This window comes from Sciurus carolinensis, chromosome 15 (assembly GCF_902686445.1).
Source record: "Sciurus carolinensis chromosome 15, mSciCar1.2, whole genome shotgun sequence".
Lineage (NCBI taxonomy): Eukaryota > Metazoa > Chordata > Mammalia > Rodentia > Sciuridae > Sciurus > Sciurus carolinensis.
The window spans coordinates 12,994,930-13,016,835 of NC_062227.1; the positions used below are offsets into that span (position 1 = coordinate 12,994,930).

The window sequence follows — 21,906 nt, forward strand, 5'->3', positions numbered from 1 at the left end:
GTATCAGTAGTTAGCAAAACTTCTCCAGGTGATTCCAACGTGCAGCAAAATTGGAAAACAAGTAGAGTTTTATTCAGTCCTAAAGAAAAATAAAATTATGTCATTTGCAGGCAAATAGATGGTACTTGAGAACATTAAATGAAATACACCAAACTCAGAAGGTCAAGGGCTGTACATTGTCTCTCAGGAGGAAGCTAGGGAGGGAAAATGAAAAGAAAGGTGTGTGTGTGTGTGTGTGTGTTGGGGGGCGGGGCGGGGGAAGAGCTCATGAAAATTCAAAGATCCGTAGAGGGAAGGAAGCAGGGGGAGGGGCAGAGGGGAGGCAAAGGTGGAATGATATTGGCCAAATTCTATTGTGTGCGTGTATGAAAATGTAACAACAAATTTCACCATTATGTATTCCAATAATACACCAATAAAAACAAACCAATAAAAATACGGAAAAAAATACAATTTCTCATTGGGAAAAAGAAAAAAAAAGGAGAGCAGTCTGTGGACCCAATAGCACAGGTACCCCTAGGAGCCTGCCAGAAATGCAGAATCCCAGGTCCCACCAGACCCTGTCTCAGGCGGTTCTGAATCCCAGGCCTGGAGTGCTTCATTTGCACATTAAAGTTTAATAAGTGCCAGAATGTCCTTTAATGGGGCCTAATGGGACCTGCTAATTGTAATTATCTCCATAAATGGGAAACTCTGAATAATGTAGCAATACTGATAGGGGAGAGAAAAGAACTGAAAGGAGACAGTGTATGGAGGGGCCTGCAGAGAATAAGACCAGAGGCTGCTGAAGAGGCTTCAAGAAACACTGAGCTGCTGGTGGTTTCTGTACTTGCATGGATCTATTTTCACACTGCAGTGAACTTCCAGGTAGCGCCCTGTGGTCTGCAGGTTTGGTCTGTCTCCATTGGAAGTTCAGCACGTGGCAAGACAGTTTCAAAGGCTTTATGACCATCATTAAGCTCCTCTTCAGTCTCCCCCACCCTGCAGAAGTGATGATTCCCATTTCACAGAAACTTAGAGGATCCAAGAGCCTGTGGTCACCTGTCATTCAGTGGCAGAGTAAAGACTTTGTAGTTTCTGATCTGCTTTTCCTCTGTTGCCAAAATGAAGCCTTATTTCATAGTGTGGAGAAAGAAGAACAAAGACCAACTAGTAACTATACCGATGAATAATGCTAGTGGCTTTTTATAACAAACCCATTTCGTAGCCTGGAGTGGGGACTGGTGCAGAACTGAAAAAAATAGAGTTTCTCTCCCCTCCTATTTTGAGCCAAGTGGGCCCCACTACCCTTTCTCTCTCACCTGACCCTGACTGGAATATCAGCTTCATTTCCACCCAGTGGCAAGGATCAGCAGGATTTCCCCATCCCCAAGGTAAGCTGCCTTTTCCCAGCCAAGACATCCCATCATAGGCTGGCCAGCACACACAGCTGCAGCCAGTGAAGACCATCACAGATCTGCCACACACTTAAGGACAAGAAATGTCAGCACCACCCAGCCAGGGCGTCATTAACTGAAACTTTATTGTAATATGTTCCATGATTGTCAGAACATCACTGCAACTAGAAATTTGTATGCAAGGGGGATTTTTAGACCCGCAGAGTAAATAAAATATAAGAGAACAGAATCGTAACAATAGATACACCTTAATATAAATATACATATTGATACCCCACACATATAAAAGTCATGCTCTGCAAATACTTTGTCTACAGATGGTCTGCGGGCTACTGAATTCCAAGATGTCTTCAGGGATTTACAGGTGTCCCATTAGTTATGGATATTTCCAGAGAGCTTATGTAGGAGCAACACATTACAAATTTTGAAGAAGAAAAAAAAAGTATCACAGAGCAGTTTTTTAAAATATTTAGTACATATTTTGTTCTACAAAGAATGAGCCTTTCTTAAATATTATAAACAGTGAAACAAATATACTAGCTTACAGATATGTACAGTTTACTACTTTAATATTTCAAAAATGCAGGAAGATAAGTTATATAATATATATAATTTTAGATATAGTGAACAATTCAATATTGCTCTTGTGTTGGTCTTGCTGCATTGTATGCATGCCAATGGCTTGTCACTGGATGGAGAGGGGACCAGTGGGGACAGAGGGGAACTCATGGAGCCCCATGCTTAATCCCAGAGTGCCATCTTCAAAGCAATATTTTGAGTTTTATAACTTTCTAGGCAGTGTAGGGAATTTTCTCAGGAACCATACAACTCCATATTTGGGGATGGGACCAAACAAATGCTAAAATCTATCTGCTCCAGTACTAACTCCTCAAGCCCCAAGTCAGTTGGGGAGCTTCTGAAAGACGAAGTTGACATAACCATCCACACCCTCAGTGTGGTTCACAGAAAATGACGGCAGAATGCAGCCCCGGGATGAAGGCTTCACCAGCCTTCTATCCTATAAACTCTCCGACAAAACACAAAAGAACGACGTGTATCCTGAGTGAACTCAGATTGTCAGAGATTATAAGCTCCTCGAATTGATGAAGCCCTAAACACTCAAACATGTAGAAATTGGCTTTAAAGGGCTAAAAGAAGTCCTGACTCATGACTGATAGGAATGGGACACTTGGCGGGAAGCACTCACAATAAAAGCCTTATTAACATTACCACTGGTGGCAAAGATCCTATTTTACTGTTGGAAAGAACCCACCCAACTCTACACATTGCCTGTTGGTCATAAAGTTCTGTAACTTCTTCCACCTCCCTCACATTTGAGTGACAAACTAATAATCTCTGAGAACAGAAAAAAAAAAAATGTAGGGACATGTCGAAAAACATGTTCCAGAAAATCTGACAACTAGATCTCATTGTGAATATTATGGAATACTATGGAATGGCCTTTTGCAACAGAGGGCACCTGTATGAGGAATTTAAAGAGGGCTTATAAATGCCCCCAAAGGCTCTGAGCTCCCTGATGGCTCCCTTTCTCAGCATGAACATTTTCCCAGGTAAAGATGAGGGAGTTTTGTTCTAGAATCCCAAACAGATGGTAAGACCATGAAGCCAAAAGTTCCTCAAAGGCACCTCCTACACACTAAACACATCACCAGGGAGAGTCACTGGTAGAGCCAAGGGGATAAGACCAGACACGGGAATCACATAAGAGCTAAAGGAGACTAGGAAATACTGAGAGCACAGGTATGCTTTGGAGGATGAAGGTGTCCGTGTGGCCATGACAACCCTGCATAGGAGGGGACGTAAAAATAGCAGGTGCAGAAGGCAGTTTGTGTATCATCTCCAGCTGGAAGCCCTGCCTAGGGTTGGCACTAGTGCCCAACATCCAGGAAGACTCCCTCTGCAAGACACATGGTACTGCTGCCCACCCAGATTGCCAAGAGGATGGTCCACTAGTTGGGGCAGGCATGCATTCTGCCAATGGAAACAGGGAAACTCAGGCTTTGTGGGAATTTTCAAGAAGCAGAGCCCAGGCAGACTCCACAATGGCGGAGTAGTTAAGCTGAGGCAGCTCTGCTCAGAGCCTCTCTGTGGCCGCCATCACCTCCCAAGCTTCCTGGAGGAACCAGCAGGGGCTGTAATTTGGTTTGAAGTATTAAGGATGCACACACAATCATTAGGAGAAGAGGAGACTTGTGTCTAGGGTGAACAATTATTAACAAATACTGCATTGAACAGCTCTTTGAGGACATGTGTAATAGAACATGCAAGAGAATTTACTATTAATTAAATGCATTTTCCAGGAATATAGTTCTGATATGGATAGGTCATCAAAAACACAGTGAACAACTCCTGTTCAAAATATTTCATTAAGGTGCAAAGTGTAGCATATACATGTTCACGTCACTTAGAAAAATGGTGTGCTTCTGGTCACTGAATGGCCTTTGTTGGCTGTTACCCAGCTGGGTACAGATCAAGTTATTTAAGAGAAAAATAAAAATCTTGGAGGGGGGAAAAGTCTAAAAATAGCTACTTTATTTGCTTAAATTTAAAATCTGAGGGGTAGAAGTTATAGCCCTCACAGGTCAAAGGAAAGAAACTTCACATTCTAAAACCCTCAAAGAGTGACACAGGAACATTATTGCGATGTTTTAATAATAATGTCACAATATCTTTACTCAAAAATTGAAGAACTTCTGACATACCAGGGCACTATTAGAGAACTCATCCTTGTATGTGAAAATAAATAATAGGTTAACAGGATACTGGCTAACTAGGTCTACAGGAGGTGAATACATCCCCTTGGGGTAGCTGGGGCGGAAATTAACTGAGGATGAACATCCTTTGGGGAAGGCTGTATTACTTTATCTTTAACCCAGTTAAAAACCTACGGAAGGGAACCACCGTGGTCCACTTTGGACCAACAGGTCTTCTCACCTCCTCTATCTGATCGCTACCCCAAAAGATGTAATTGACTTCTGAGCAGAGAAATGGCTGGTTTGGGTTGGTGCCCGTAGCCCCCAGTTAACACGCTCTCTCGTGCGTAGAGATGACATTCAGCCCTCTCAGCTTATCCTACTTTGAAGGGTATGAGTCCTCCTGCCTCCTAATAGCAAAAGCCACCCTCATAAATGACTGTCACCTCTTGCAGTTCCCCGGGATACTGAGCGTGTTGGCTTTCGTTGTCACCGCCTGGCAGATTCTGCGACTCCAGAGAGGGGTGGCCTGTTATTGGGGGTGGTGTGGAACGCCTTCTTCAGGACACTCGCGTATGCCTCGGTCAGATGCAGTGTTTAACACGTGGGCATCGTACATGCTGCCCTGACAATGGTTGCACGTGGGTGGGGGAGGGGCGAGGCAGGGGACAGCAGAGGCTCCTTCCGCCGAAGGGCGCTCACATGACCACGCACTTGCCCTTGAGCTTCTCTTTCCTCTTCTGCTGCTTGCTCTTTTTGCCGTCGATCTGGAGGCTCACGGTCCTGCGCTTCTCCAGGTTGAGCAGCTCCTGGAAGAGCTCCTTGACGTTGTGGTTGAGCTTGGCCGAGGTCTCCATGAAGGCACACTTCCACGTGCGCGCCAGGGCCTCCGCCTCGCTGCTCTGCACCTCGCGGTTGGGGCTCTCGTCACACTTGTTCCCCACCAGCATGATGGGAATGCTCTCCACGTCCCCTTTGATCTCGCAGATCTGCTCGTAGATGGGTTTGAGTTCCTCCAGGGACTGCCGGCTGGTGATGGAGTACACCAGGATGAAGGCGTGCCCTTTGGAGATGGACAGCCGCTGCATGGCGGGGAACTGGTGGCTCCCGGTGGTGTCGGTGATCTGCAGGGTACATATGCTCTTGTCGCAGCTGATCACCTGCCGGTAGGTGTCTTCCACCGTTGGGATGTAGCTCTCCCGGAATGTGCCCTTCACGAACCGCAAGACCAGGGAGCTCTTGCCTACACCACCTGCTCCAAACACGGCCACCCGGTAATCATTGCTCTGCTCAGGCATGTTGCTGGAGGGCTCCAACTGTCAACCCGGAGACACCTGGCAAAGGAACCAGATGTGTGAGAGAGTTAATTTATTTAAGAATTTTTTAAAAAAGTATTGCTTTGCTTTCTTTTTGACTGTTGCATTCACTCTTCCAGTGTAAGAACAGATTTCATTTAGAAACACCTACAATTCTATATCCAATAAATATGGCCAATCCTCAGATTCCCATAGGGCAGCCAATCTACTCAGTAGCTACATGGAACCAGCTGTTTCTCCTTATTGGATCTTGACTCTGAGCATCTTTGGTCATACATAGACTCTCTGCCCAGGGAGAAGATGCAGATTCAGCCCAAGAGGGACGGAATCAAGACAAGGGCATGGAAATTCACCAATGCCTTCCTCGAACACACGCGCGTGCACACACACACACACACACACACACAGCATATACTGGTCATAACAATGTGTGATTTTTTTCAAATACTGGGAGAAGGAAATGAGGAAGCTCTTAATATTTATTTAGCATTCATGTGAACTCATGAAATCTCACCACCTTGCAGAAGTTGGAGTCATTATTTCTGATGTGCTATGATGAAACACAGAAGGGCTCAGGACTAGTGTCACTCAGCCAGTGAGAGGCAAGGCTGGGACACCAACCAAAGCACTATGGAGGCCAGGCCAGTCACAGGCTGCCTGTACAAAGGGCTGGTCATGGTGTCCTGAACATTACTTAAGCCGTGGCATAGACTGTCTCCACCAAGTAGAAAGACTTAAAAGTTAACTAAGAAACTTGGATAGTTGTTTTATTCATCAAACCTAAAATGATTAGATGTGTTTTATTTTTAAGAATCATACGAATTGAATGTCACCAGCCTATCTATGTAAACGACTTATTAGCAGTCATTAAAATTGAGTAGAATGGAAGTTCCCTCCATCACAAACATGACCCCTGGTCTAAGGGAATTGTACATGCGTTTTCTTCATTTTTAAATCAACAAATATCTTTGATCCTGTCTCCTCTTTGGCAAGGAAGGACCTAGCATGCAAAAACAGAGAATTTTGCAATACATATATTTTTAAAACTAACGGAGAGGGAATGCTGATGTGAATCCTGGAATCCATTCATTTCTGCAGACAAGCATTGTGTTCATTTTTGCTTTTCTATTCTTAGAGTAATTATGGAATAATAATAAGCATTGCTGAGCAAAATCATTTTCGGAGTCCAGTAAAAATTATTAAACATAATTAACAATGGAAGGAAATGGGTTTGTGCATCTCCTGGCAGACAGAATGTCAGATCAAAGTCCCAAACTGCAACCTCCTGTCTCCTGATTTCAACATGGACATCTGCCTACAAATTGGCTCGATTAGATCCTCAGTTGTTCTTGTGTATACTTTAGAATCCTAAACCCACCAAGAAACTGAAGAAGCATCTATGCTAAAAGAGGAAATAGAAAGATGTCGGGAAGTTCATTAGCAAGAAAAGACTAAAAGAGAGCCTGCTTAAGAGTTTGATGAAGTGTAGTCAATGCTCATGAAATAATCAAGATCAACCCAAGAGTGTAGCATTGGGACAAATAAAATAAATTGTCCTATAATTTAAATTTAAAAAGAATCAATGACATATGGAATCTGATTTGAAGCTCCCCTCTGCATTCTCAAAGTGAAGCTTGGAAGCCACTTTTCTCACTCAGACTTGTTTAGTATTATGGGTATTTAACTCCAGAACTGAATCTAAGAATCTAACTGAAGGAGAACCTGTCCTAACAAGCCCCAAATCCCAATGTCACCAAAAGATCTCTAGGTCCACAGGATTTGCTCTTTATGAGTTTGCAGAATATGTGACCAGTGATGGTAAGGCATCTCCATAATGAAACTAGCAACCAAATAAAGATAGCCACTACTAACCAAAAAAGAATCATGGTGACTATTATTCATTTGTCCAAAAAAATATCAGTTGAGTTTTGGCTAGAGGCCAGGCTCCAGGCCAGGGGGACAGGAGACAACTGTGCAGAGATGAGACCTAGGCAACATGTCTCCTCACAGAGTTCAGATCAAGTGGAGCAGGGAGATATAAAAAAAAGATAATTTCACAAATATTTTAAAAGTTACATCACTGCAAGTTCTGCAAGAGAGATCTGAAGGAATCTAATTAAACCTAGGATGTCAGGAATAATGTCTCTAAAGAGGAAGAGCAAGAACCTGGAAGATGAATGGTATCAGGTTGGCCAAGGGGTTTAAAGTTTAATGTGCATTTGTGAGGTAGATCAGGGGCAGTAACTCCATAATGACCCTCTCTCTCAAACAGTTCTTATTCCAATTGTAAACAATATTCTCTCGTCTTAGAACCATTCAGTTAGTTCCCAAGCTTTATACAATACCTTCTACATACTATGCAAACTCAGTGCAGTAGACAGCAGAAAAACTCAAGGGTGGATACCTTATACCCACATGGTGGATGCTATAATGAAGTTATAAACAAAGGCAGAAAAGGAACCCAGTGGGGCTTCAAATTCTGCCTGGAACCCAAGAGGCAACTCACTGAGGGCTGGGATTTGCCAGATAGCAGAGGATCAACAGGCATGTCCATCGGAAGAAGGAATTTTATGGAAAGGAAACAATACAGGAAATAGAACTGATATTCATACCAGGGCAGGAAGTTAGTGTAAACCGGCATCTGTGAGTGGTCTGAAGGAGCCAGCATTATTAATCAAACGACAGACAAGGGAAGGAGGTTTGGAGACAAGGTGGTGGCCAGGAAGGAGCTGAAGTGGGGTTGGCTTGCAGGGCAGGTGGGGAGACATCTGGTAGGTGATGGGGTTTAATTGAGAAGTTCAGCAGAGATTCACAAGCTAATGATAGAAACAGGGATGTCATCCATATCAAAATAGCACTGTGACCTTCAGAACTCCCCCAGAGAGAGAGTGAGGAGAGTGGAAGGAGAAGAGTAGATGCCAAATCCAATTTATGCTATTAAGAGACTCATCGAGTTGCCTAAACTTTGTGTGTTTAAGTTGCCTGAGTGATAAGTGGAGATGACAAGTCCCCTTTCCTATAGGGCCGCCGTGGAGGGCGTGCGAGATGGTACGACTAGGCACTTGGCACAGTCCCCAGCACAGGTGCCTGGCTTCTTTCAGAAAGGATCAAGCAGAGAAGGGTCACCAAGGAGCAGTCAGGTGGAGAAGGAGGAAAAGGAGCCAGAAGGCCGTAACAGGGCACAGAGGGGAATCACAGCTACCTACGCCTTAATAAGGAAGAATTCAGACCTGGAGGCAGAAACCTGATCCTCCACCTTAAAACTGTGGGGAGGAAAAAGCAAACCAAATCCAAGGAAAATTTAGATCATGTTCAGAATTAGGAAAGAGTAGATAAAAATCAACAAAACTGAAAGGTTTATGTTGGAGAAAAATGAAAGAAAAATGCTAGAGAATGCATGCTTTGAATTCACTACGGGGCTAAAATAATCAGGACGGCATGGTACTAGCACAGTACAGATATAGAGAGGCCTAGAATAGAATTCAGAGTCCAGAAATAATCAATTGATTTTGACAAAGCTCCCAAGAAAACTCAGTGGAGAAAGAATAGTCTTTTCAACAAACGTGCTGGATGTTCACATGCAGAAGAATCCCAGTAGAGCCCTCCCTCACACTGTGTAATAAGTGACAGAAAACAGGTCAGATACTTATGCTAAAAAACTCTCCAAAGAAAACATAAGCATAAATCTTTGTGATCCAGGATTAAATGATGTTTTTTTCTTCTTCTTCATGCCAAACTTAAACTACCATTAATGTTTATGTCTCATAAAATGAATCAACTTCTTACTCCCTTCCCATGTGAACTTTCCAAATAATCAGTGACAATAATATTAACAATGGCGATTTTTACTGAGCACATACTATGTTTCAAGAATGTTTCATTGTACTTTGCATGTATCTTTTACCACTAACAACAGTCTTACAGATAGACACACTAATGCTCTTTTACAGATGTGCGTATATGGGAAAATGATATGGAACAGATGAAATAACTTCTCCGATGGTACTGAATCGAGCCCATAACCATGAGTGCTAAATATTGTGCGATAATAATATGACTCTTATCTGTCTTTAAAAAATAGTATTTTTAGATGTGACACTACATTCATGAGCAACAAGATTAAAACTAGGCAAATTGGACCTCATCAAAATTAAAGGACATCATCAAGAAAGAAAACTCACAGGATGGGAAAACATTTTCTAAATCATACAGCTGATGTCGTATTAGTTTCATTACAAACAATTTCTGCAATTCAGCAACAAAGGAACTCAATTAAGAAGTGGGGAAAAGACTTGAATAGTTATTTCTCCAAAGAAGGTGTATGAGGTTTCATGACAACATTCTCAACATCACGAGTCATTAAAAGTTAAACAAATTAAAAGCACATCAAAATACCACTTCCTTCCCACTCAGATGACTACAATAAATAATAACAAAAACAGAGAACATCAAATGTCAGTAGGGATGTGGAGAAATTGGAACTCTGGTACTTTGTCAGTCAAGATGCAAAATGGTCATGCTTCTTTGGAAAACATTCTATGAGTTCCTCCAAAAGTTCAACATAAAATTGCCATGTGCCTCAGAAATTCCCCTCCCAGGTACGTACCCATGAGAGATCAAAGCATACGGCTATGCAAGAACTTATACATGAATGTTTATAGCAATATCATAAGTAATAGCCAGAGTAGAAACAATACAAATATCCATCAACTTAGTGGACAAGTAAGATATGATAGATCCTTACAAGGAAATAGTACTCTGAATAAGAAGGAATGAAGTACTGATTCATGCTACCACTTGGATAAACCTTGAAAACATTAGAGCAAGTGAAAGAGATGTTAAACACACACACACACACACACACACACACACACACACACACACACATTTAATTCCTCTTATTTGAGACAATGCAGAATTGAAATTTATAGAGTTTGCACTACCTTGAATCTAAGTGTTCTTCAAAGATCCCTGTGGGAAAGGCTTATTTCCTAGAATAGGGCCATTGGGAGATGGTGGAGCCTTTAAGAGGTGGGACCTGGTGGGAGATCATTGGGTCATTGGGAGTGCTTTCTCAAAGGGGGACCTGGTCTTTTTTTCTCTTTCACTGCACAGTCATGAGCTGAAATTTTGGTATTCCTACCATGATGACCCACCAAAGCAAAGGGGTCAATCATGGACTGAAAACTCTAAAACTGTGAACCAAAAAAAACCTCTTCTCATGTTAAGTTAACTATCTCAGGTACTTAGTTATAGTGACAGAAAGCTGACTAACACAGAAACAGCAGTATATTTGTGATATGCAGTAGACAGGCATATCACATTGGGGAGAAATAGAAAGTAATCAATAGTGTGAACAGAGTTTCCTGAGTGGCAATGAAAATGTTTTAACACTAATTGTGGCAATAGGTTCAAAACCATCTGAACATACTAAAAACTACTGAGTTGTACTTTTTAATTGCCGTAAAGCTATTAATAAAAAAAAAAAGACTAAGAGAAGCAAGAATCAACTGCATATAATACAATGTTGATTGATTATTCACAGATAGAGAGAAATAGGTCATGGATCACAGTGTGAAAAATAATACATTAAGAGTAAGAGGCTTAGTTTTATTCCTAATAGCGAAATAATGGGAACATCCCAAATATTCACAATAGAAAGCATGAGTTCCATGACATTCATACTATGAGAAATAATAACACTGAATGAACACCTTCACAAATATGCAAAAGCAATACAAAAGATGCTGCCTCAACAACCTGATCCAACCGGACAACTGCCTTCTGGGTACTAGAAATGTTGAGCATCTCCATGCAGGTGAGAGTTTACAGAGGCTAACACTGTGCTCTTCCATAAGGTGATTTTCTCGATCATTCTCAGTGATTGCATTCATTTAAAATGATCACGCAGAAATGAAATCTCAAAATTTAAAAGAGAAATCATAAAAAAAACTGGGAGTTCAATGGAATTTGTTCTCAGTCTCCTGTAGTTTGAGGAAAATTAGTTCCAGGATCAACAATGAAAGAAACAGGAAGTCAAGTTTTGGTTTTGAAACACAGGAGTTAAATGATGACTAGCAAAGTTTCCTATAAATGATACAGTGGGGTTCTGAAGGGAGAAGTCCTGTTGCCCCGGGTGTGGCAGCGATGAAGACTGAAGGGATTGCTAGAAACTAGGCAGGAAATGTAGATTTCTCTTTCATGAGACCTGGAGATTAAGGCAGTCGGTAAAGAGGTCAGGTAGAGATCAGAGAAGCGGGAAAGCTCCTGTATGGAGTTGGTGGTGGGTAACTGATGGAGCACATCGGAAGGATGCAGGGGTCACTGGGATCCAGGGTGTGCATGGCAGACCTGTCTTCAAAGAGAGGAGAAGAGAGAGAGGTAGTGGCCACTCAGCATGCTCAGTATAAACCTTCCCAGACCCACACACACACCACTGAACTTACCAAAAGGGCAGGAGAAAGCTTCAGTGATCACTGTTTAGTAACCATCTGCAATAGTGAACTTCAAAAAAAGCAAAAAACAACACAGTGCATGCACCTGATTAAAAATACATAAGGTGAGTATAAAATGTTCTTTTATCGATACCAGGCCCTTTCTTTAGATTATCCCACCCTGTCTTCTCAGAAACAACCACTGTTAAAAGATTGAAAACAGTTTTCATTTTCTGGCATTTGCCCTCACGATTTTAGATCATGCACTCATGACTTAAATAGATCTTCCTGTCCTGACTTAATGATTTTAGACCATATCAATGAAATTAACACAATTACATTCCCTCATGGCTTAGTCTGTTTTCAGCTGCTATAACTGAATATCAGAGACTGGGTAGTTTGTAAAGAATAAAAGTTAACTCAGGACAGTGGAAGGAATCTGACATAAATTTCCTATATGCACATGAATATACCACAGTGAATCTTATCATTGTGTACATCCACAGGAATGGGGTCCTAACTGGAATAGGATATATTCCATGATGGGATAATTATATCAAAATAGATTCACTGCCATATATAACTAAAAAGAACCAATAAAATAATTTTTTTTAAGTTAGCTGGGCACACTGGTGCATACCAGTAATCCCAGTGGCTCAGGAGGCTGAGGCAGGAGGATCGCAAGTTCAAAGTCAACCTCAGCAACTTAGCGAGGCCCTAAGCAACTTAATGAGTCTCTGTCTCTAAATAAAATATGAAAAAGGAATGGGGATGTGCCTCAGTAGCTAAACAACCCTGAGTTTAATCCCTGATACCTGCCCCACCAAAAAAAGTTAGCTGAGCTTGGAGATCCAAGGTCCAGGGGCTGTATCTGGGGAGGGCCTTCATGCTGGTGAGGACTCTGCAGCACCCTGAGGGGGCTCAGGGCACCATAGAGCAACACGGAATAAGTGTGCTAACTTCAGCTCTCTTATAAAGCCACCAATGCCATCATCCTCCTGAATAACCTAATCCTAACCACCTCCCAATGTCATCTCCAGATACCATTAACATATGACCTTGGGGTTCCAACTTCCAACACATGAGATCTAGGAGATATACCCAAACCATTTTGTAGTCTATCATCTGATGTTTTGGTAGTTATGCTCTACTTTAAAGTATACACCAGTATTAAAGTTTTGAGTTATAATATTGGAATCTGTTCTAAATTTTTATTTATTTATTCATTATTTGTTTATTTATTTTGGTACTGAGGATTGAATCCAGAGGCATTTAACCACTGAGTCACATCCCCAGCCCTTTTTTATATTTTTATTTTGAGACAGGGTCTGACTAAGTTGCTTAGAGCCTCATTAAATTGCTGAGGCTGTCTTTGAACTTGCAGTCCTCCTGCCTCAGCCTCCTGAGCCACTGGGATTATAGGTAGGTGCCACCGCACCCAGCAGTTCTAAAATATAAGGTCAGCATCCTGTGCTTTGTCTACAGGTTGTTTCTGAATCTTGTCAACAGTAGCATTGATAGAATTTTAGAAATATTTTTCACTACCAAAGTGGACAGTAGAATGGACCCCATTGGGAGGGGAAAGGTCAACTTCTTCCATCAAACTTTTCTTATTGAAGGGCAATTTTCTGTCAGCAACATTTTATTTCACATTTTTTATGAATTATCTTTTCCCTAAATAACTCTCTGTTGCCAACTTTTTAAATCCTCAATTTGTCTAGCTCCTTGAATATATTTCATGTTTTGGTATGAACATAACTGACAAATGATTTTAGGCGGTTCTATGGTTTGAATATGATTTCAGTGTCACATAAGGCTTCATATACTGAAATTTAATTCTTAATATGAATCATTAAGAGAGTAGAAACTTAACCTGATTACAGTGTTTAGAGGTGGGGCTTTTTTTTTTTTTAATGGTTATTATTAGATAAAGTCATTAAAGTGGAGCCCATGATTGAATCCTGGTGTCTCTGTAAGAGACAGACTTGAACACCATACATACCCAATCACATCCTCCCTGTCTCTTGCCATGTTCTGCCCTGTGCCACCTTGGGATGCTGACTAGATACAGCAATAAACTTCTTTTTCTTTATAAAGTAGTCTGCCTCAGGTATTACATTATAGTAATGAATAATGAGCTAATACAGATGTTATTAAAATTTCTAGGTGTATCCCCTCTCACTCAATTGGTAAAATTCAGAATATAGCCAAACTAAATTTGAATTATTTCTTCTTCAGATTTTAAGGGTCATTTTATTTTTAACTTTAGCATCCAGGGTTGTTGATATGAAATCCAAAGGCAGTATGATTTTCCTTCCTTTGCAGAAAAGTATGAACTTTTTCATTCTCTTCAAAAGGGTTAGGGTCTTCACTTATCTCACCTTGAAGTTATGACATTTAACCACGAAATATTAGAACTACTTTTTAACTTGTTTTGCAGAGAGGGGGCAGAAAGGGTAAAAACCTGGTTTTCGTCTGCATCTCAGGGAAATCTTCTATTTTTCAACATTACATCATTTCCACCCCTGTACCTTTTCTTTCTATAGCCTCTGTTAGATGACGGGTTGATGGTTTCTATTCTTGATTCCTCTAGAATCTTCTCCCTTATATTTTCAGTAACCTTTCTTGTGCTGTATTTTTTTTTCCTTTTTCATAGAAGCACTTTCTTATCTTAGGAACTGTGATACCACACTGAATTAGAATGAGAGTGCTCACTGAAATTGGTTGCTGCTCTTCTCCTCACTTCCCTGAGATTCCTCTGGCTCTCTTTGTTCATTTTGATCCTTCTCCATCACGTTGTTGGTTTCCCCAAATGCCTGTTGGTCTCTGATTTTCCACTGGACTTAGGAGAGTACCACCACAGTGGCTGTGGAAGTGTTGCAGGGGGATCTCTGAGATGCACTGATCTGCTGACCAGCAGCCAGCCCCTGCATGGGACAGTTGTCTGGATGACTTCAGATGCACAGTTTCATTTCTCTCTTCTTGAACTTGGTTGGACTGTACTGTCATTGCCGTCCCCTGCACTTCTAAAACACTTTCATGCAGACAGGCAGATGAAGGTAAGGAACAGGAAAAGAAAATGCACTACCCATCCCAAACTCTCAAGCGATATAAAAATGTGTGTCACTAAAGAATTCAACATCAGAACTTTTCAATACTGAACATCAGGTACATGGCTGTCCTAGACACTGAGGGCTTCAATTCTAGGGAAAATGGATCTTGATTTTTCTGGGCCACAAAAGGTTCCCACTTGAATATCCTTTGGAAGAAACTTAGGTCCAGGTGAATAAAATACAAGGAAGATCTCAGGTAAAACAAACCTGCAATCTTTATCTGTATTGTATCATACTCAGAATTAAACTTGTTTGTGCATTCCACACCCACAGATTAAACCAAACATGATCAAAAATATTAGGAAGCAGGGCATGATGCCTGTAATCCCAGAGGCCCGGGAGGCTGAGGCAGGAGGATGGCAGTTCAAAGCCGGACTCAGTCACAGTAAGGTGCTAAGTGATTCAGTGAGACCCTGAGAATTAAACATCTATGGCTCATCTTTCTCCAGAAATGCAAAATCCTCTCCCAGGAATCTTGTTTAATGGTGTTCTGGAGACACCTCCCCACCCCCAGCACTGTTAGGGCAGGTGCAGAAGAGGTGGAAGAAGATAGGGGGTCTCAGGCACTCACTATAAGATACATAACATTGGCAAGAGTCAGTGGGAAGAAAGGGCTTACTTCTTGGAATAGGAGTGGAATAAATTATTTTTAATAGTTTCATTTCCAAGAGGCCAATAAGCTCACAGCTTAAGATTTGCTGATGTTTGTCTGAAACAATTTCATTTAGGAAAATCAGGATGGCCAGGAGCCAAAGAAAATGTTCTTAATGATACTTTTAAGACTGCCCTGAGCCTGATTACATTGGGATGACTTCTGGTTTGTTCCTTTTATTTCCATGTGGGCATGAGAAATGAAAATCATGATATAATAAATATTATGGTCACCCTGGTGAAGGACCAGTAACCAATACCAGTGCAGCATACTAATCCCTGGAGGAAAATGAATACCAAAGACCAAAGGTCCCCTGGGCACCAAACTCTGCACACATGGAGAAGGTGTACAGCCAGTCTGGCCATGAGGCCTGGGTCCCACTGTGTGCAGATCAGGTGCCTCCTTCACAGCCAGCAGATTGGATCACAGTGCTACCTGAGTGTACTTGGGTAGGTCAATTTCTAGTGTCAGCCATACCCAAGCTTACAAAATGGGCAACTGACTAAAAAAATTGTTTAATAAAATCATGGATAATTGTATGGCTCATTCTCTTAGTATCATGTTAAGATTCCATTTCCAAATCCAAGATCATGAAGATTTACACATGTTTCTTCTAAGAGTTTCATGGTTTTGGTTTCTTTATGTAGGTAACTGATCCACCTTGAGTTATTCTTGTACACAGTGTGAGACAGGTGTCCAAGTTCATTCTTACCTGTGGATATCCAGCTGTCCCACTATGATCTGTCATCTGAGAGACAATTCTTTCCCCATTACATGGTCTATGAACTGAGCAAACACTTCACAGAAGAGGATATATAATTGAGCAACAAGTATATGAAAAAATGTTCAACATCTCTAGCAAATTAGAGAAATGCAAATCAAAAGGACCCTAGGAGTTCACCTCACTCCAGTCAAAATGGCAATTATCAAGAATAGAAACAACAATAAGTGTTGGCGAGGATGTGGGGGAAAAGGCACACTTATACATTGCTGGTGGGACTGCAAATTGGTGCAACCACTCTGGAAAGCAGTATGGAGATCCCTCAGAAAACTTGGAATGAAACCACAATTTGATCCAGTCATCCCACTCCTTGGCCTATACACAAAGGAATTAGAATCAGCATACTACAGTGACACAGCCACATCAATGTTCATAGCTGCTCAATTCACAATAGCTAGATTGTGGAACCAACCTAGATGTCCTTCAGTAGATGACTGGATAAAGAAATTGTGGTGTATATACACAATGGAATATTATTCAGCCATAAAGAAGAATAAAATTATGGCATTTGCAGGTAACTGAATGGAGTTGGAGAATATCATGCTAAGTGAAATAAGACAATCCCCAAAAAATAAAAGCCAAATGTTTTCTCTGATATGTGGAGGCTGATCCATAAAGGTGGGGGACAAGGGAAGAATGGAGGAACTTTGGATTGGGCAGAGGGAAGGAGAGAAAGGAAGGGGCATGGGGGTGGGAAAGATGGTGGAAGGAGATGGACATCATTACCTTAGGGACATTTATGATCACATGAATTGTGTGACTCTATATCATGCACAACCAGAGAAATGAAAAGTTGTGCTCCATTTGTATACAATGAATCAAAATGCATTCTGCTGTCATGTATAACTAATTAGAACAAATTAAAAATATATTTTTTAAAATTGGTCTATGACCCTTGCTAAAAACCAATCAACCATAAGTAAGAAGATTTGCTTCTAGATTCTCAATTCTATCCCACTGGTCTATATTTCTACATATATGCCAAAACCACACTGCTTTGTTTACTGTAGCTTTGTAGTAGGTTTTTGAAATTTCAAAGGTAAAAGTTCTCCAACGTTATGCTTTTTTGAGATTGTTTTAGTTATCAAGACCCCTTCTAATTCTATATGAGTAAATAAATTCAATCTTCTTCAAATTCAAAATGTTTGTGCAACAAGGAATATTATCAAGAAAGTTAAAAGAGAATCTACAGGAAAAAAAAATGTCATATATCTCAAAAGGCTCTAGTATCCAGAACGTATAAAGAACACTTGCAAATGAACTACAGAAAGACACCAACTAAAAGGGGCCAAATAACTTGAATAGGCTTTTTCTAAAGAAGATTTATAAATGGCCAATAAGCACACAAAAAAGATATTCAATACCATTAATCATTATGAAATGCAAATTAAAATCATAATGAAACATGCTTCATACCCACTCAGAGTGACTATTAAAAATAAAAAGAAAGTAACAAATGATACCAAAAGTGTGGGAAAATCAAAACCCTTTGGCTGGTGGAGCTAAAAAATGGCTCAGCCTCTGTGGAAAAATTTAAAGGTAGAATTACTATAGGATCTAGCAATTCCACTCCTGGGTACAACCCAAAATTACTGAAAATAGTCACTCTGACGGTTCATACAACAGTGTGCACAGCTGCATTGTTTACAATGACCTAGAGGTTGATGCAGCCCAAATATCTATCAGCAGAGGAATGGATAAATGAAATTCAGCACGTACATGGAAAGAGATATATTCAGCCTTAAAAGGGAAAGAAATTCCGATCCATAGTTATGAAACAGATGAATATCAGAGACAATGTCAAGTGACATAAGCCGTCGCCATAAGACACATACTGTATGAGTCCACATGTGTGAGGCTTCTAGAGTAGCAATCAGAGTCAGAGAGACAGAAAGGATGGGGTGGCCAGAGACCAGGGTGGGGGAAGGGAAGATGCTGCTTATTGGGTGATGGAGTTATGGAGGATGAAGAATTCTAGAGTCGGATGAAGGTGATGGCCACCCAACATTGTGAATGTGCTTAAGGCCACCAAACTATGCGCTTGAAAGACGTTAAAATGGGAAATTATCTGTCATGTGTGACTGTCCGTGTAAACATTTTTAGCAATAACAGAACTACAGATTACAGATGACTTCATGTGAGCGAGTCGGCAGCATCAGCAAAGCAGACAGCTCCTCTCCTTCACCCACAGCACACAGAGAAACAATAAAGATCTAATCTGCTCTGACAACCGCCCCTGCCCCGAAAAAAATCTAGTTGCTAAAGAAGACGAAATGCACACCTACATCCTGGCATGAATTTTATGTTGGGGTTGTGTGAGTGATCACGTGAAGCCATTACCATTACCCACAGCATGTAAAAGTGAGCCGCCCAGCCTGTGCTGGCTGAGGTGCTGGCTACTAGTTACTGGCCATGCAGCTGGACTGAATCAAAACGGGCTGCACTGGATTTGGAAAACCTTTGATAAAAAAGAATGTTAGGGCTGGGGAGATAGCTCAGTTGATAGAGTGCTTGCCTTGCAAGCACAAGGCCCTGGGTTCAATCCCCAGCACTGCAAAAACAAGCAAACAAACAAAAAAGAATGTTAAACACCTCATTCATAATTCTGATAACATTTGACAAGTTGAAATGCTCATACAGCATAGATATTATTTAAATATATAAATTAATTAATTCCACCCGTGTCTTTTTAACTGTGATTGCTAGAAAATAGAAAACTATGACCTTGCTCATCGTGTCTCTTAGTCTGCACTGTTCAAGACCATGAATACAAAGCCTTGTGTGCTTTTCATCACGGTTTAGTAACACATAATACCTAATTCGAATGGCACAGAATTTAAGCTAACCTGGGTTTCTAAAAAAATGCTTAGAATATTCTTTTTATTTTTTATTTTTTTCTTGATAAACAAAAGCCAAAAGCCACAAACCCCTGGGGGGGAAAAAAAGAATACCTGATTTCCCTGCTATTGTAAAATATATGAAACAACATTCCGGAATGTATTGTGACAAGCTTAAATTCATTCCTTTCTTAAAATGCTACAGGAAAATTTATAGGAAAAAAAATACAGAAATACTGAAGGTAGAAAAAACCCAAAATAAAGAAGAAGACTGCTTAACAATTAGGTAAAAGTATCAGGGTTTTAAACTATCTCAGCTCATCTACTATTTACCAGAATGATTCTTTTTCAAAAATCTGATATGCGGGCATCTGGTCTTCTGTCAGTATTTACTTGTGGACTGACAGGGAAGTCTTTCTGCAGGGAGGACTGGCATTGCTTATCAGCATCACCACCTTCCAACCCGATGGCCGACACGTGGGAAACACTCGGCACATATGACTCACTGTGAAAAACACATTGTGTGTGTGTGTGTGTGTGTGTGTGTGTGTGTGTGTGTGTGTGAGTGAGAGAGAGAGAGAGAAAGAGAGAGAGAGGGAGCTAACAGGAATGTTGTGCCAGGAAGAGTAAATGAACTCTTTAAAGAAGCAAAATCAAAACACAGTCTTTTGAGAAACTACGTGAGAGTAAATACTCCTAGGATGGCCGTGTCAATTGAAATTTTTAAATGGCACAAAGATGTCTATTAACATGACGGACACAGAATCAGGGTGAATTCACTGCGTCGTTCATGGGTAAATTGTTGCAGCAAAGAAATTTGAAACCAAAAATAGGCAGGAGCAACTATCAAGCATTTGGATATTTTTTTTCTGATATAAAAAATAAGACCTTCACCATATAATGGAAATAACTGCTACTGTAGGAAGGATCACTAGTTATTTTGCAAATTAAAAAAAAAAGAAAGAAAGAAATAAGAGTTGCAGAACTAATATCAAGTTCTACGTTTTGCTTTTATGGAAAGAACAACTGGAAAGAACAACTGTTCTAAATTCATTAGCATTTTCCATTTGACAGGAGGCTTTTAGTAGCATGCCATAGAGCAGACATTTTACAAAAATAAGCATACTTCCTCCATTCCTATAATATAATGGTTATATTTTAAATATGACACAGTACCTGCTTTAGAAAATCAATCATCTCACAGAGAGACCGTTTTAAAGAGAGATACATAAATAGGATTCCACCATTACAGCTGGTTCTCTATATCCATGGGTTCTGTATCCATGGTGTCAACCAATCTTGGATAAGACATCTTTAGAAAAAAAAATTGTCTGTTCTGAACATGTTTAGACTTTTATTCTCTTGTCATTTATTATTCCATAGACAATATAGTATAACAACTACTTACATAGCTTTATGTTATATTAGGTATTACAAGTAATCTAGAAATGTTTTAAAGCATAAGAGGATATGTATAGGTTACACACAAATACTAAATCTTATATAAGGAATTTGAAAATCTACAGATTTGCTATCCTTGGAGCATCTTGGAACAATCCCTCTCAGATACCAAGGGAGCAATTGTACATGCTTTTGCCCAAAACAATACAAATGTATCCTTAAAAACTTTGCTATAGGCACAATTAAAAGCTTGAAAATTAAACATTTTAATCATGAAAAAAGGTCTCTAAATGCAAGATTTCCAGGTGGATGCATCTGGTTAAAACACATGAATGCAATATCTTTCCATTACATTTCAAGAATATGCTGTCGACTTCAGAGGCGTTGAGAGGTCAGGAAAGGACTCCCTGAGAAGTTTATATTCCAGCAAATGTCTTAGAGAGGTGATGGTATGAGCTCTGTGGAAATCTGTGAGGTAGCTCCCCCGGCAGAGGAAACAGTAGGCGGCAAACACAGAAGCTGCCCCACACACTAAAGTCACATGACAGCATTCTCCAACGGAGGCAAAGCAAATGAGGTCAGCCAAGTAGAGGAGCAGGGCTGAGCACGGACAGGTGGATCCTGCAGAGCCTTTAAACATGGGAAAGAAGTCAGTTTGCACTCTGAGAAAGATGGGAAGCCACCAGAGGTTTTCAAGCAGGGAAGTGATGGGTTTTGACCTCCATTATGAAATGACCACTTTGAGGACCCTGCTGGTAGAAAGGTCAGGAGGCTGCAGCAATAGTCCTGCTGTGTACCTAGACTGGCTTGCACCAGGGTGGTAGCGGAGAGGGGGATCAACACCATCACTCATAACCAGGCAGGCTCACACCTCCATCCCACTTACTCCTCCCTTCTCTACTGTACTTTAAATGGTACCCATATGCCAACAACTCCAACCCCACGCCTATGACCATATCCTCTTTCCTAAACTGCAGACCACAGACCTTCTCTCTCCTTGACATCTTTGAGTGCTGAGGAGACATCAGAAATACAACCTTGTGAAACTGAGCTCCTACATCACCCCCAAAGTGCTCCTCTGTAGTTTCTTCCTCTCAACCAACAGAATCCTTCAGCTTACCCAGGCCCACAGCTGGAGTCCTCCTTAGCTCTCTGCTTTCTTAGACCTCACATCTACTCCATCAGCGACGCTCGTCAGAGATCTCCTCCACAGACTCTCCAAGCACCTGGATTCTGCAGCAGCCGCCCAAGCCCTGAGCAG

At 40.9% G+C, this 21,906-nt stretch overlaps 1 protein-coding gene across 1 annotated transcript in view; it reads right to left on the reverse strand.

The window, feature by feature from the left end:
- Positions 1-1,501: 1,501 nt before the first annotated feature.
- The window catches only part of Diras2 (DIRAS family GTPase 2), a 30,459-nt gene continuing 10,054 nt past the window's right edge, over positions 1,502-21,906 (reverse strand). The window contains exon 2 of the mRNA XM_047526006.1: positions 1,502-5,445. Within this exon, the coding sequence (XP_047381962.1) occupies positions 4,810-5,409 (600 nt within the window). The 5' untranslated portion in view covers positions 5,410-5,445 and the 3' untranslated portion in view covers positions 1,502-4,809. The remainder of the gene's footprint in view (positions 5,446-21,906) is intronic.